Here is a 17,169-nt window from a genome sequence, read left to right as displayed (position 1 = left end):
AAAAAGAGCTGTAGCGAAGGTAAAAGCAGATGCATACCAGGAGTTGTACGAAAGATTGGAGACCAAAGAAGGAGAGAAAGACCTGTACAGACTAGCTAGGCAGAGAAACAGGGAAGCGAGGGATGTAAATGGATGTAAATGGAAATGTGCTGACAAACAAAGAGAGTGTATTAAGAAGGTGGAAAGAGTACTTTCAGGATTTATTAAATGAGGAGAATCCAAGAGAGAAAAGGTCAGATTCATTGGACACAGCAAATCAGGAAGCAGAGTTGGTTAGTAAGAATGAGGTGAGGGCAGCCATGAAAAGAATGAAGACTGGGAAAGCAGTCGGACCAGATGGTCTCCCGATTGAGGCTTGGAGATGTTTGGGTGAGACAGCTGTGGGGTTCCTAACGAGATTGTTTAATAAGATACTAGAGAATGAGAAAATGCCAAATGAATGGAGAAAGAGTGCGCTAGTCCCAATATACAAGAATAAGGGAGATGTACAGAGCTGCAGTAATTACAGAGGAATAAAACTGATGAGCCACACCATGAAGCTATGGGAAAGGGTATTGGAGGTGAGACTGAGAAGAGAGGTAGCAATCTGTGAACAGCAGTATGGGTTTATGCCAAGGAAGAGCACATCGGATGCAATTTTTACTCTAAGAATGTTAATGGAGAAGTACAGAGAAGGCCAGAGAAAGCTACATTGTGTGTTTGTAGACCTGGAGAAGGCATACGATAGAGTGCCGAGAGATGAGTTATGGTATTGTATGAGAAAGAGTGGAGTGAATGAGAAGTATATCAGAGTGGTGCAAGACATGTATGAGAACAGTGAAACAGCAGTGAGGTGTGCAGTTGGAACGACTGAATGGTTCAAGATGAAGGTGGGACTCCATCAAGGATCTGATTTGAGTCCTTTTTTGTTTGCCATAGTGATGGATAGCTTGACGGACAAAGTGAGGCAAGAGTCACCTTGGAACATGATGTTTGTGGATGATATTGTGATATGTGGTGAAAGTAGAAAGGAGGTTGAGTTGGGTTTGGAGAGATGGAGGTATGCATTGGAACAAAGAGGAATGAAGGTGAGCAATAGCAAAACAGAATACATGTGCATCAATGAGAATGGGGATGAGAGTGTAGTGAAGATGCAAGGAGCAGACGTAAAGAAAGTTGGTAAATTCAAGTACCTGGGGTCAACTGTGCAGGAAAATGGGGGCTGCGATAGTGAGGTGAGAAAGAGAGTGCAGGCAGGGTGGAGCAGTTGGAGAAGGATTTCAGGAGTCATTTGTGATAGGAAAGTCCCAGCAAAAGTGAAAGGTAAGCTGTATAAGAGAGTAGTGAGACCAGCTGTGATGTATGGATTGAAGACCGTACCCTTAACGAAGAGACAGGAGGCAAAGTTGGAGGTGGCAGAGTTGAGGATGTTAAGGTTTGCGATGGGAGTGACAAGGTTGGACAGGATAAGGAACGAGCACATCAGAGGGACAGCACATGTGGAGAGCTTGGGAATTAAGCTAAGAGAGATGAGAGTGAGATGGTATAGGCACATCCTGAGAAGAGATGCAGAGCATGTGGGAAGGAGAATGTTGAGGATGGAGCTGCCAGGCAAACGAAAACAAGGAAGGCCAAAGAGGAGATACATGGATGTGGTGAGAGAGGACATGAAAGTGGCAGGTGTGCTAGAGAAGGATGCGGAAGACAGGGAGCAATGGAGACGAAAGATCTGTTGTGGCGACCCCTAATCGGGAGCAGCCAAAAGAAGAAGAAGAAGATTTAAAGGTAGACTGCCTTTCAGATTTTTCAAGTGTAGGTCATAAAAAGAATTTTCCCTGACATCCAATTATTTTTGTTTAGTGGACTGAAAGCTACTGAATTCGAATCACAGACTTCCAATTTTATTAGTTTTTTTTTTTAAATAGAACAATTAATGAATTTTGGGCCACATGGCGCTAAATTCTCTGCTATTTTTCCTGCTTCACTATGACCCAATTCAAGATACTACGTCATGCATCACATGGTGGGCTTTCCCCATTCATGCAAGGCATTGTGGGATACAAATTTGAAACAGGAAAGAAAAATGGAGGACATGAGCGTGCAAATGAAACATGAAAAACAGACTATGGTAACGGAAAGCGAGAAGAAAAGACGTTATGTTGTGAAGGAAAGGAAACGCAGGACCAAACTAATAAATATCGGTGGTCAGTGAGCACCTCGGTGTGATCAACTGTTCATTTTGCGAAAGAATGATGGAACTGTCAGTGCACAGTCAAGGTAAACCTGTAGATGGCAGTAATGCAACACTGTGGATGCCAGCTGCTGTAAAACCCAAAAGAAGAAGAAGAAGGTGGTAAATCTGCGCATGCGTACACGGACTTCTTCTGTCTGCTTGACTGCGTGAAGCGAGCGATTTCATGCAAATAATTTGCTAGGGAATCCCTTCAAATTAAATAACTTCCCAGCCACAGAATGGCCTTTTTTTTGTTTTAGATATTACAGAAATGAACATACCACAATGACCAAATTTCAGAGGGAACTAAATTTCACTGATTTTATGAAATCGAAAGGCTGTCTAGCTTTAAATAGATTTTTTTTTCATTCAGTTTGAAAAAAATTCTCCCTAATTTGGACTTGGATAATTTTTCCCCACCATCTACCTCTCCCCGTTATATGACAAATATCAGTTAGGGAGTGTGAAGGGTAAACATAATCACAATTAGACTCTAAATAAACAAAAAAATAAATAATTAAATAATAAAAAGATGCAAGCAAAGAAGATGTCACAGTATGCACTCATGGCTTTTGTAGGTCAATCTAGAGAATTTTAATATCTGGATGAAACTCCTTTATTCTGAGTTCTGTGCATCTCTATTGGAAAGCTAGCTCACTAACTCTAGCTAGCTAAAAGACAGTGAACAGAACAAACCTCACATCTGGCACTACAAGACATAACCTTACTGCTGCTGACATAACAGAGTATGAAGTATGCACAAACACACCAAACATTCAAGCTGTCTCACACGAGAGGGAGTGCTCCTGTAGTGAATATCAGCACGGCTGTGATTCGGTGATGGCTAATCCCAGCCGTGCTGATATTCAGTACAACAGCATGACCTCGAGTGAGTGTTACACAACACTTCTATAAACAAGAAATTCATATTGAATAAGTGACATTTTGGACACAGTATGGCCAAATGTTCTGTTTATTTTTGCTCTATGAGTGAAAATAGATCCTGAAGAAGCCACAGTAACTTTATTGCTGGCTAGCTAGCTCACACCAATTCATACGTTCCTGTTAAAGTTGCTTCCCGCAAGCTGACAAGCTTTCATATTAAATCAGAAGTTATATTCCTGAAAAGTGTCATTTTTCCATGTCCGCTGATGATGTTGCTAACACTACTGTAGTAACCGTTTCGAGCTAGGAAGTGGAAATATACATGCAGGACACAGACAAGCAGACTGATACACACAGTGAAATGTCCCAGTGCCACCATGATGTGAAATACCAGCACACTTGGAATGCCACTCAACCAATCAAATTCATGGACCAGAACTAACTGGTGTATAAAAGTCATCATCCACTTGCAGGCTATCATTATCTTTTGAGTAAAACAGCTTGACAATTGGGTATGGATGCAAAATTTCCTCAACCTTTCACTAGCTTCCATCCAAATTACAGAACAAATACTTACCAACCTCACCTGTTCACAAGAGAACAAGCTAAAACTCTACTCCTGAATCCATTTTTCCTGTTATAGTATTCAAGGCTTCCCTGAGAAAAACTGGAAAGCGTAGCAGCCCGATAAAGATATCTTCCTGATAAAGAAAAATACCTTATTATGACAAAGGCTGGACAAACTGATCAGGCAGGCCGGCTCTGTGGTCGGCATGAAGCTGGACTCTCTGGTGACGGTGGCAGAGAAGAGGACTATGGACAAACTACTGAACATCATGGACAATGCTAGTCACCCTCTGCACACCGTCATCAGCAACCAGAGGAGCCTGTTCAGTGACAGAATGCTCCTTCCCAAGTGCAGGACTAACAGACTTAAAAACTCCTTTGTCCCTCACGCCATCAGACTGTACAACTCCTCTCTGGGGGGGAGGAGGGGTAACAGGAGGACAGAGGACGAGAAGGAGCAGTAGCCTAGCCTGACAAAAAGCAATACTGGCCAATGTGCAATATAAATTGTGCAATATAATGTACAATACCTCTTCTGCTAGACTTTTTTCATATCTTTTTTTTAAAATATTTGTATATGTAAATACTTGGGGTGGCACGGTGGTGTAGTGGTTAGCGCTGTCGCCTCACAGCAGGAAGATCCGGGTTCGAGCCCCATGGCCGGCGAGGGCCTTTCTGTGCAGAGTTTGCATGTTCTCCCCGTGTCCGTGTGGGTTTCCTCCAGGTGCTCCGGTTTCCCCCACAGTCCAAAGACATGCAGGTTAGGTTAACTGGCTACTCTAAATTGCCCGTAGGTGTGTACCGGTATGTGTACCCACCACCAGATGGGGCTCAGGGTCCCTCTGGGGTATGCTAATCATTCAAGAGAATTCATGGAAGCTAGTTGACGGCTTCCTGGATTGTTGACCCTCAACTATGAGGATGGCAGCAGACAGAAAGACAGTATTATGTACACTCACTCACTCACTCACTCACTCACTCACTCACTCCTGTTGGGTTTGTTTGCTCTTTTCCACTCTTACTCATTCTCTCTCATTATTGGCTGTCTGTCACCATGGAGTCAGACTTCTTTCATGCCTAAAGCTGAACTATCATGTTGTTTGACGTATCTGAGCTGGCATATTATATATGTGTACCAACTTCCTGCCAATTCCCGCACACCTTACACAGTTCTGACTGTGAATTACTCTTACAGGATTGTCAGAGTGACTCACTGCAGCTCAAGAAGATCAGATTGCAGAATTTTTTTTCCTACCCCCACTCAATAATCATGTATTTTTGATATTAAAAAAATCACTATTTTTCAAACACCAGTATCTACAGTGGTGCTTGAAAGTTTGTGAACCCTTTAGAATTTTCTATATTTCTGCATAAATATGACCTAAAACATCATCAGATTTTCACACAAGTCCTAAAAGTAGATAAAGAGAACCCAGTTAAACAAATGAGACAAAAATATTATACTTGGTCATTTATTTATTGAGGAAAATGATCCAATATTACATATCTGTGTGAGTGGCAAAAGTGTGTGAACCTTTGCTTTCAGTATCTGGTGTGACCCCCTTTTGCAGCAATAACTGCAACTAAACGTTTGCGGTAACTGTTGATCAGTCCTGTACACTGGCTTGGAGGAATTTTAGCCCATTCCTCCGTACAGAACAGCTTCAACTCTGGGATGTTGGTGAGTTTCCTCACATGAACTGCTCGCTTCAGGTCCTTCCACAACATTTCGATTGGATTAAGGTCAGGACTTTGACTTGGCCATTCCAAAACATTAACTTTATTCCTCTTTCACCATTCTTTGGTAGAACGACTTGTGTGCTTAGGGTCATTGTCTTGCTGCACGACCCACCTTCTCTTGAGATTCAGTTCATGGACAGATGTCCTGACATTTTCCTTTAGAATTCACTGGTATAATTCATAATTCATTGTTCCATCAATGATGGCAAGCCGTCCTGGCCCAGACGCAGCAAAACAGGCCCAAACCATGATACTACCACCACCATGTTTCACAGATGGGATAAGGTTCTTATGCTGGAATGCAGTATTTTCCTTTCTCCAAACATAACGCTTCTCATTTAAACCAAAGGTTCTATTTTGGTCTCATCCGTCAACAAAACATTTTCCCAATAGCCTTCTGGCTTGTCCATATGATCTTTAGCAAATTGCAGACAAGCAGCAATGTTCTTTTTGGAGAGCAGTGGCTTTCTCCTTGCAACCCTGCCATGCACACCATTGTTGTTCAGTGTTCTCCTGATGGTGGACTCATGAACATTAGCCAATGTGAGAGAGGCCTTCAGTTGCTTAGAAGTTACCCTGGGGTCCTTTGTGACGTCGCTGACTATTACACGCCTTGCTCTTGGAGTGATCTTTGTTGGTCGACCACTCCTGGGGAGGGTAACAATGGTCTTGAATTTCCTCCATTTGTACACAATCTGTCTGATTGTGGATTGGTGGAGTCCAAACTCTTTAGAGATGGTTTTGTAACCTTTTCCAGCCTGATGAGCATCAACAATGATTTTCTGAGGTCCTCAGAAATCTCCTTTATTCGTGCCATGATACACTTCCACAAACATGTGTTGTGAGGATCAGACTTTGATAGATCCCTGTTCTGTAAATAAAACAGGGTGCCCACTCACACCTGATTGTCATCCCATTGATTGAAAACACCTGACTCTAATTTTACCTTCAAATTAACTGCTAATCCTAGAGGTTCACATTGGATCATTTCCCTCAATAAATAAATGTCCATAAATGGATCATTTTTCTCAATAAATAAATGACCAAGTATAATATTTTTGTCTCATTTGTTTAACTGGGTTCTCTTTATCTACTTTTAGGACTTGTATGAAAATCTGATGATGTTTTAGGTCATATTTATGCAGAAATACAGAAAATTCTAAAGGGTTCACAAACTTTCAAGCACCACTGTAACATTAGCTAAGGAACTTCATTATCAGAGTCAATTATGTTTAATTAATTGAGGAAGTCTGAACCTGTGGTCAGATTTACAGTACAATTACTCATTAAGTGTGTGTGAAGTACAGTCTGTGCTTCTTGTGTCTATGTGCAGAGTCCAGTACAGCAACACTTCACTGCCACCCAGGACTCGGACCTGAAGCCGTGTGACGTTAAGGCTCTGCTGGATGAAGGAGACAATCCTCTGAAGATGGTCTTAGAGGGTGTAGATGTGCACAGAGGTTATGGATTGGTCAGTTCAGAAGATGGACGGCAGGCTCAGTTAGCCACGGTGGCAGTAGACGCCTGGCACATTTGCGAGTTTGATGATTTTGAGATCCCAGCTGAGAGCGTGGGTCAGCTGCACGAGGGTGACACGTACGTCATTCGCTGGAAATACTCCATCACTAGTGTGGGTGAGTGAGACATGATGGCTACTGAAGTTCTGTTTCATATGAGAGCATAGACACTTGGAGAATTGTCTAGTAATGTCGTCCTGTTTGTGTGTGTGTGTAAAAGTGGGTAAAAGACTGAAGCCTGGTGAGCTGAGTGTCACAGGGCCTGGCAGAGAGCGCATTGCTTGCTTCTTCTGGCAGGGCCGTCAGTCAAGCGTGAGTGGGCGGGGTACATCAGCTCTCATGACGGTGGAGCTGGGAAACCAGCGGGGAGCACAAGTACTCGTCACACAGGGCAAAGAGCCACCCTGCTTCCTCCAGCTCTTCAACGGAGGATTGATCATCCACCGAGGCTGCAGAGAGGACAGTGCCAAAAACACTGGTACAAAGTTATACACACATACCGTTAGATATTTGAACATTATTATTTCAGATTTAAGATTCATACCACCTGGAATTAAATTTCATGCTTCGCAAAAGAGCAATCCAAATTATGAGAAATGTTTTTCATACTGTAACTCTTGGTGGGGAAGATCTTGCATTGTTTCATTTGTATTGCCAACCACCTACTGCGCTGTAATATCCTGCAGTGCGCGCGTGCGTGTATGTGTGTGTTCCACAATTTTTGCTTGCAAGTTACTGGATGTTGTTTTGAAAGTGAATCTAAAAATGTGAATTAGTAGAGAGACTGAATGATCTTTATAAATTGATTACATCCATTTTGCATTTTTAATATTGAGTCATATACCCTTAGTTTCAGTTTTTAGAATTTAAAATGTAGATTCAATTTCACTTGCTATGACACAAACTCTGAATAATAAACTTCAATTTTAAATGTTTATATTTCAATTCAAATTTGAACGTAATGGCATGATTCTATTTCCACACAAACTTAAACAGAAACTTCCTTCGTCCACAGAGTTCTACTCTGCGAGCTTTACACAAATCCACACGATGTTCTGCACCGATCGAACCGGTGCTCTGCTAGCTGGCTCGCTAATATTAGGGATGGATAAGGTCTTGCTGAGCCCTGTGATGACCTGGCAACTTGTCCAGGGTGTACCCCGCCTTTTGCCCGTAGTCAGCTGGGATAGGCTCCAGCTTGCCTGCGACTCTGTAGAACAGGATAAAGCGGCTAGATATAATGAGATGAGATGAGATGAAGATCTTGCTGTTGTTGTACTATATTTTGACAGGATGTGGTACTGTTTTATAAATCGCTATAAACTCTGGTAATAAAGTCCCACTTGCCTTCCTGTGAGAAGTGCAGGTTAGTTTACTAGAAGTTTGCGATTGCAGGCAGGAAGTTAATTCGGAAGAAGGTGGAGCTTCGGATAAAGTCTTTCACCCAGATCAGTTATTTCATAATTCTCTTTAGTTAATGGACTAGCTATAAGTTACATGTAAGTAGAATAGAAATGTACAGTAAGTAATGCCAACAAATAAGATTTAATGACTAAGGTTATACATCTAGGACAGCACGGTGGTGTAGTGGTTAGCACTGTCACCTCACAGCAAGAAGGTTTGAGCCCAGTGGGCTTTCTGTGCGGAGTTTGCATGTTCTCCCCGTGTCTGCGTGGGTTTCCTCCGGGTGCTCCGTTTTCCCCCACAGTCCAAAGACATGCAGGTTAGGTTAACTGATGGTTCTAAATTGACCGTAGGTGTGAATGTGAGTGTGAATGGTTGTTTGTCTCTATGTGTCAGCCCTGTGATGACCTGACAACTTGTCCAGGGTGTACCCTGCCTCTCACCCATAGTCAACTGGGATAGGCTCCAGCTTGCCTGCGACCCTGCACAGGATAAGCCGCTATGGATGGATGGATGGGTTCTACATCTAATGTCAGGAATTTTGATGAATAAATCAACATGTATTATCTCCTATTTGGACTGTGACACTATGTGAAATTATAGAGATATTAGAAGGTCATTTTAGTCATTTTCCTGACCATCTCATCTCATTATCTCTAGCCGCTTTATCCCTCTACAGGGTCGCAGGCAAGCTGGAGCCTATCCCAGCTGACTATGGGCAAAAGGCGGGGTACACCCTGGACAAGTCGCCAGGTCATCACAGGGCTGACACATAGACACAGACAACCATTCACACTCACATTCACACCTACGGTCAATTTAGAGTCACCAGTTAACCTAACCTGCATGTCTTTGGACTGTGGGGGAAACCGGAGCACCCGGAGGAAACCCACGCGGACACGGGGCGAACATGCAAACTCCACACAGAAAGGCCCTCGCCGGCCCCGGGGCTCGAACCCAGGACCTTCTTGCTGTGAGGCGACAGCGCTAACCACTACACCACCGTGCCGCCCCTTTCCTGACCATATATACTAGAAATATAGTGTGTGTGTGTGTGTAACAGTTATTCCATGAAATGGAGTCATACATGAGCGTAGTGTTGGCTATAAGCCATGTACGAGGAGATTGAGTGAAATAACTTTTATTATATCCACATTCACTGGATTTTGGGAAACAGAGCATTTTTACTGTTATATTTGCAAATTTGATAAATAAAAACTTTCTTTAAAACGTCCGACAAAATCATTTCCACTTAGAATGTAAACAAGCCAGGAAAATGACAGGAGCAATTTGTGAAAAATACAATAATAATAATTCGTGAAAAATAAAGAAACGTTCCTACCATCAAATACTTTTATTCCAAATTTTGTTGCTTTTTTTTTGTATTTTTTGGGGTTTTGTTTTCGAATCGAGTTTTTATTTTATCCTCAATTGGTTAAGTCACATGCTCCACCATTTTCTTTTCTTCTTTTTTTTGGTGGTTGGCAAACCAACTTAAAGGTGCATTATTGCCACTGACTGGACTGGAATGTAGCACAGGAGCTATTGGTGGGGGTGGGGTGGGGGAATTATATTCTTTTAGCTATTTCTGTTTCTTTTAAATACTTGATAGCAAAGCTGCCATTTTGTATTTCTCTACTCATGGTATATGAGCTGATAGCCTAGTAGTAAAGTAGCCAATCAGGAATACTACAGGGACAGTGATGTGTGTGTGTGTGTGTGTGTGTGTCAGGTGGCTGGAGGTTGTTTTGTGTACGTGGGGAGACGGCAGTGGAGGCGTCTCTTCTAGAGGTGGAGTGCTGCACCGCCAGCCTGCGCTCTCGCGGATGTCTCCTCCTCCTAGGTGTACAGCAGAGACAGCTATACCTGTGGCAAGGCTGCAAGGCTCAACCAACAGCCCACGAGGTTGCCAAGAGGACTGTGGAGTGCCTCACGCACACGTGAGTCATCATATGTTACTCTCTGTCTCATATGTTATCTGCTTGTGTATTTAATTGTGGATCATCCTGAGTCTATCTGTGTGTGTGTGTGTGTGTGTGTGTGTTGCAGCTGTTCTCCAGAGCTCGGCTTAAACAGCAACACTAATCTGAAAGTGCAGGAGATAGAAGAAGGCACGGAGCCACAGAGCTTCTGGGATGCACTTGGCCAGCAGGACAGGAAATCCTATGACTGTATGCTGCAAGGTACAGCTATCTGATCAAAACTTTTTCTAAAGGAATTTTTGCAGCCTGGGGCTTTATTCCATACCTGAGATTTTGTGCAGATACAGTGTCTTGCAAAAGTATTCACCCCCTTGGCATTTTTCGGGTTTTGTTGCCTCACAACCTGGAATTAAAATGGATTGTTTGAGGGTTTGCATCATTTCATTTACAGAACATGCCTACAACTTTGAAGATGTGAATTTTTTTTATTGTAAAGCAAACAACAAATAGGACAAAATAACAAAACTTCAACGTGCATAACTATTCACCCCCCAACGTCAATACTTTGTAGAGCCACCTTTTGCGGCAATTATAGCTACAAGTTGCTTTGGATAAGTCTCTATGAGCTTGCCACATCTAGCCACTGGGATTTTTGCCCATTCCTCACGGCAAAACTGCTCCACCTCCTTCAAGTTGGATGGGTTCTGCTGGTGAACAGCAATCTTCAAGTCTGACCACAGATTCTCAATTGGATTGAGGTCTGGGCTTTGATTATACCATTCCAAAACATTTAAATGTTTCCCCTTAAACCACTTGAGTGTTGCTTTAGCAGTATGCTTAGGGTCATTGTCCTGCTGGAAGGTAAACCTCCGTCCCAGTCTCAAATCACTGGCAGACTGAAACAGGTTTTGCTCAAGAATATCCCTGCATTTAGCACCATCCATCTTTCCCTCGATTCTGACCAGTTTCCCAGCCTCTGCTGCTGAAAAACATCCCCATAGCATGATGCTGCCACTACCATGTTTCATTGTGGGGATGGTGTTCTTGGGGTGATAAGATGTGCTGGGTTTGCACCAGACATAGCGTTTTCCTTGGTGGCCAAAAAGTTCAATTTTAATCTCATCTGACCACAGCACCTTCCTCCATACATTTGGGGAGTCTCCCACATGCCTTTTGGCAAACTCAAAATGTTCTTTCCTACTTTTATCTTTAAGTAATTCCTTTTTTCTGGCCACTCTTCCATAAAACCCAACTCTATGGAGTTTATGGCTTATTGTGGTCCTATGGACAGATACTCCAGTCTCTGCTGTGGAACTCTGCAGCTCCTTCAGGGTTACCTTTGGTCTCTGTGCTGCCTCTCTGATTAATGCCCTCCTTGCACGGTCCGTGAGTTGTGGAGGGCAGCCCTCTCTTGGCAGGTTTGTAGTGGTACCATGTTCTTTTCATTTGATGATGATGGATTTGATGGTGCTCCGGCGGATCATCAAAGATTTGGATTTTTTTATAACCCAACCCTGACTTGTACTTCTCAACAACTTTGTCCCTGACTTGTTTGAAGACCTCCTTGGTCTTCATAGTGTTGTTTGGTTAGTGGTGCCTCTTGCTTAGTGGTGTTGCAGCCTCTGGGGCCTTTCAGAAAAGGTGTATATATACTGACAGATCATGTGACACTTAGATTGCACACAGGTGGACTTTATTGCACTAATTATGTGACTTCTGAAGGTAATTGGTTGCACCAGAGCTTTTCAGGGGCTTCATAGCAAAGGGGGTGAATATATATGCACACACCAATTTTCATTTTTTTATTTTTTTTATTTTATTTTTTTTCTCATTTCACTTCACCAACTTAGCCTATTTTGTGTGGATCCATTACATAAAATTCAGATTAAAAAACATTTAAATTACAGGTTGTAATGTAACAAAATAGGTAAAAAGCTAAGGGGGTGAATACTTTTGCAAGGCATTGTACATGTGCATATATCACACTAACTAATTTTTTTAAGGGCCATTTTTAAACATCTCTCATTTTTAAATCTATCTCTAGATTTATGCATTTGATTGATCCGGGTTTTTTTTTTTTTGTGTGTGTGTGTGTGTGTGTGTGTGTGCGTGCGTGTAGATCCAGGAAAATACAACTTCACACCTCGTCTTTTCCGCCTCAGTGCCAGTTCTGGAACCTTTGAGGGGGAGGAACAACTGAGTCCTTCACGAATGACAGGCGCTGTGATGGCGATGCCGTTCCTGCAGGAGAACCTTTACTCCGTCCCTCAACCAGGTTCTTCCCACAGACCACTTATATTAGCTACAAATAAGTTGTATTTAAGCTGCAGTTCAGAACTTGTTGAGAACCTAAAGAGTTTGGGAATTCTCCTATGTGAGAATAACACAGTTATCACCCTAAGAATTCCAGGTCTGCAAATATTCCAGTTTCCTGGAACTACAGGACAGAATTTAAAATGGGTCTTGATTCCTCTAGTCAATACATGGCTACAGTTCCTCAAAAAAGGTTTCTGTAACTCATAGAAACTCATAGATGGATTTGATGAAGTACATTTGTGAACCGTGGTGGAACTACATACATATAAACAGTTTACATAAAATACTTCTGTAGTCTAGAATTCATTAAACAACACTCACGCTACTACAGCCACTATCTGATCTTACACAAATGATTTCCTGTGCCCATGTGCACAAAGCAATGAAGACATGAAAACATGGTTTGCCAAGCTTGGAGTGTCCTGCACAGAGCCATGACCTCAACCCTACTGAACACCTTTGGTATGAACTGGAATGTCGACTGCGTACCAGGCCTGACTTCACTAATTCTCTCATGGCTGAATGAGCACACATCCCCACAGCCACTCCAAAATCTCAGGGAAAGCCTTCCCAGAAGAGTGGAGTTTATTATAACGGCAAACATGGGCTCTGGAATGGGATGATCAGAAGGAATATATCGGTCTGATGGACAGGTGTCCACATACTTTTGGCCACGTAGTGTATGAGGGCAATGCTGATGCATGAAAACGTATTAGTCAGTCATTTTAATGCTTAGTGTCCTTGGTTGCTCTTTTGCTACTTCTGCCACCAACTCCCCCCTTATCTCTCTATCTCTCTATCTATAGCTCTGTTTCTGCTGGATAACAGGATGGAGGTGTACCTGTGGCAGGGCCAGCAGCCAGAAGATACAGAGTGCACAGGTTCCGCTAAGATCCGCTGGGACAACGAAAGGAAGTGCGCCATGGAGACTACCCTGCAGTACTGCAAAGGTCAGAGGTCACAGTCTTCCTGTAAAGGCTCTACTAGATCTGTACATGCAGCTGTCCTGACTGTAGATCATATTTCCACTGCCCAAACAAGAGCGATTGAGTCTTGGGAATGTAATTGTAAGTCATTTTCCATCAACCTGAGAGAAAACTGGAACTGTAAGCAGCGTAACAGATCATCATTACAGTGCTCAATTACATTGTTAATTCCATCATGTGAAAAATAGCATGGACGAACATTCACTATGTTGGAAATGGTCCCTTAGTCACTTCAGTCGTACATAGTGAATATTGGGAGCACTACATCAGGCACTCTTATTATCGTACACTACATTACAGGGGGTTGCTCATCACTCTGTATCACTATCCACACAGTTTTTTTTCCTTGTATCAAATCTCAGAACAATAAAGTATTTGTCCTAACTATAAGTCGAACATGTGACTAGCGAAGTTACTTTTCAAGGTAATTCTTGCACTGCTTCCATTTGTAATAAGTCTGGGGAGAAATCTGAACAGACGACATTATCTGAGCTCGCTGTGTTCCTTTCTGTGGACTACTCCAATCAAATCAAACAATGCAGTGCATTATGGGTATTCTGTGGCCACCAGGGGACATTCTTTGTACACTACTTATCACACTGCATTATAGGATTAAATGAGTCCACTGGATATTGCGGACGATGTTTTCTGGCAGACTGAAAACAGTGCACGGTATAGTAAATAGAGTTTCAGACACAGCTTGTTCTCACATCTGACCTGGCTCTTATACCGGTATTTCTACAACAAAATTACTGGCAAAAAGACTCATTCGTGAAAAAAATTATATGGTGATCAAACTGGCCGAATTCAGATGAGAATATTATGCTGAAAATTTCTTATAATGAATCGAAAACAATTAGAGCACTGTTCATTTTGTGGTTTGTGCTGGTGCACTTTTTGCGAAATGAAAAATTTGTGATGTAAAAGCAGATGTCCCTGCTTCTTTGTGTACATTATGTGACATGGGGTACATAACCAGTCAGCAACGAACAGTGCAGCTAACCCTGTCTCTGGGTACCATGAGTTCCAGTGGCAGATGGTTACTATTAGAGCTGGGACTTCAGCTCAGCCAAAACTTAGCCAGACACACCAAAAAAGCAACAGAGCAAAGGATTTTGTAAGGGATTAGCGGCAGGCTGCCAGGTAGCACCGTAGTGTGTAGTTGTTGATGTTGATTTTAAAAGTCAATTATATCGGGAAATGAATACTTAAGTCTGAGTGAAAAATAGTGTGGCGAGCGTGCGTGGAAGAAGAGTCTGGCGACAGAAATCTTAGTTTCTCGGTCATTAGCCTGTGCTACTTGCTCTCGATAGCACTGGCTTGACCGCTTTATTAGCATTCGCTAACACTACTGATGAACACTACACCGGCTGGAAGGTGACTTCACTCAGCAGTTGAGTGAAGTTCACTCAGCAGTTGGCGCTGACAGCTGCTATGGCCCTCTGTCCCGCCAATGAAGTCCTAACCAATGAGTGAGCCAGCTCAAAACTCTTCTCAGCCTAGAGACAATAAACAAAAAATCTCACTGGATAACTCAATTTTAATGCTTTCAGGACAGTAACCCTTTCATTTCTGAAGCATATTTGATAGAAAATGAGGCCAAATTAGAATTAAAAGCGAATAATTATAATGAAATTATGAAAGAATGAAAGCAATTAAAGAATAAAAGAAATTAAATATAATATTTGAAATGCTGATATGTTTGGGCCTTCTCTGAAGGCCTAGAAGCTCCCCTCTGAGTTCCTGTTGGTAATTTCAATCAAGTACCAGAAACCATTTTATCTTTGGTACCGAACTAGTCGCTAATGTGTCTGTTTTCAGGTCCCAAATGTTCCAGTGCAAAAAGATGGAATTTTACTATGCTCTACTTCAATAAGTATGACTAAGTATCTGTGTATGTTTTCAGCAAAAAACACCAGACGACCCCCGCCGGCCTATCTGATCTTGGCTGGAGCTGAGCCCCTGACGTTCACTAACATCTTCCCATACTGGGAGAAAGATCCTAGCATCAGAGTGCAGGTACACACCCCATCACACACAGCCAGGAGTGACCACACTCCTGTCCTCTAACTGCAACAGTGCAAAGCAACACTGTACATTTGTTTAATATATAGTAATTCTCTGTTTAGTTGTTCACGTAAGTGTGCCTGTGTGTATGCTTGTGTGTGCTGATACAGGGGATGAGGAATAAAGTGATCCTGGTAAAAGATGCTCTGTCCAAGCTGAGTAAGAATCGGTACTCTCTGGAGGAGCTGACCACCAGACCGCTGCCTGAGGGAGTGGACCCTCTGCACCTTGAGCTCTACCTGTCTGACAAAGACTTCCAGGTACACAGCCATCTCATCTGCATCTGCCTTCATTTCGGCAGATTTTTCGCCAGCTAGCCACTGGGATGGATCACTCAGCTTCGGTTCGGTGATCATGTGAAATGTAATAGACTTTAAAAAACAATCCTCCAGCGTGGTTTGGCTGTGGCATAAAGCTATATTTTTTCATGCAGGTTAGGATTTTAAAGCTAAAAGGTAGAATTTAAATGAATGTGTTTTCTGGTTGTTAATGTACACTTATTGGATGCAGGTGGCTCTGGAGATGACGCGAGAAGAGTTCAATGCTCTCCCCAACTGGAAACAGCTCAACCTAAAGAAGAGCAGAGACCTCTTTTAGATTTGCAATGGAGTATTGTCTAAAGGAAGGACAGATTTCCTTTTGTGTGTTTATGTGGGAAAGCAGTCCATGTATAGTACCAAATGTACAGTGTGAACTTTTTACACAATGAACTGACCTGGCAGTTTTGTAGAGACTTCTTCGAAATGTCGATTATTGTAGCAAACTAGCTTTATACATGAGTCAAATGGACTTTCTGTATACCCTGAAAATGCAAACGTATATCAATTGGGATATTTTGTCACTTATATATCAACTTGTGTTTGACTAATTATGTACAAGCTTGATTTTTTTTTAATGGGTAACACAAGTCTTTGTTTTAAGGAAATTATGATTTTTAAAGACTAGCTTCCAAAAACTCCTAACTTTCTAGTCAAAAACGTTTGCTCTTATTAGCCGTTAGCAAAACGAACTGCTTTCAAAGCCATAGATATGCACGTGTGCAGTTCTGCAGTCTTACAGTGTTATATGTGGACATTGGTCTCTAATACTGTGTCTTTTCAGTATATGCTACCTACATTAATGCAAATAACTGTTAATAACTTTTTTGTAATTGAATATAATGTGGAGTTTATGAAATTATAGACAAGTGTGTGCTTTGTGTGTTTACTAAACTCGTTTTAACCCTTCCTGCTTTAACCACTAGGTGTCAGGCTTGCTCACATTCAAAAGACCACTGGGTTATTAAAGCCAACAGTTTACAGAACCAGAACTGCAGAGGCGTAATCGTGTGTTAGAGCATTCTGAAGGTTGAGTTTAGTGTAAAGCTGTAATATGAATGAATGAGGTACTGCAGCTAATGTTGCTTCAAGTGTGTAAAAGCAGTAAACACTCATCTGTACTCGTCACACAGTGCAGCTGATTTATATCAATGGGGTGCACTTTTTTCATAAATAACAAGGTTTTCTGACAGTTTGTGCTTCAAGCAATGATAAAGAGATCAGCTGAGTATAGCA

At 42.1% G+C, this 17,169-nt stretch overlaps 1 protein-coding gene across 4 annotated transcripts in view; it reads left to right on the top strand.

The window, feature by feature from the left end:
• The window catches only part of svild (supervillin d), a 114,012-nt gene extending 96,927 nt beyond the window's left edge, over positions 1-17,085 (top strand). For all 4 annotated transcript variants that reach the window (XM_060939781.1, XM_060939778.1, XM_060939780.1 and 1 more), the window contains exons 20-28: positions 6,738-7,038; positions 7,142-7,399; positions 10,058-10,265; positions 10,375-10,508; positions 12,367-12,522; positions 13,370-13,513; positions 15,456-15,568; positions 15,727-15,876; positions 16,127-17,085. In XM_060939781.1, the coding sequence (XP_060795764.1) occupies positions 6,738-7,038; positions 7,142-7,399; positions 10,058-10,265; positions 10,375-10,508; positions 12,367-12,522; positions 13,370-13,513; positions 15,456-15,568; positions 15,727-15,876; positions 16,127-16,213 (1,551 nt within the window). In that variant the 3' untranslated portion in view covers positions 16,214-17,085. The remainder of the gene's footprint in view (positions 1-6,737; positions 7,039-7,141; positions 7,400-10,057; positions 10,266-10,374; positions 10,509-12,366; positions 12,523-13,369; positions 13,514-15,455; positions 15,569-15,726; positions 15,877-16,126) is intronic.
• The last annotated feature ends 84 nt before the right edge of the window (positions 17,086-17,169 follow it).

This window comes from Neoarius graeffei, chromosome 14, assembly GCF_027579695.1.
Source record: "Neoarius graeffei isolate fNeoGra1 chromosome 14, fNeoGra1.pri, whole genome shotgun sequence".
In the NCBI taxonomy this organism is placed as follows: Eukaryota; Metazoa; Chordata; class Actinopteri; order Siluriformes; family Ariidae; genus Neoarius; species Neoarius graeffei.
Note: the sequence above shows the minus strand (reverse complement) of the source record. Positions and strands in the feature narration are given on the sequence as shown.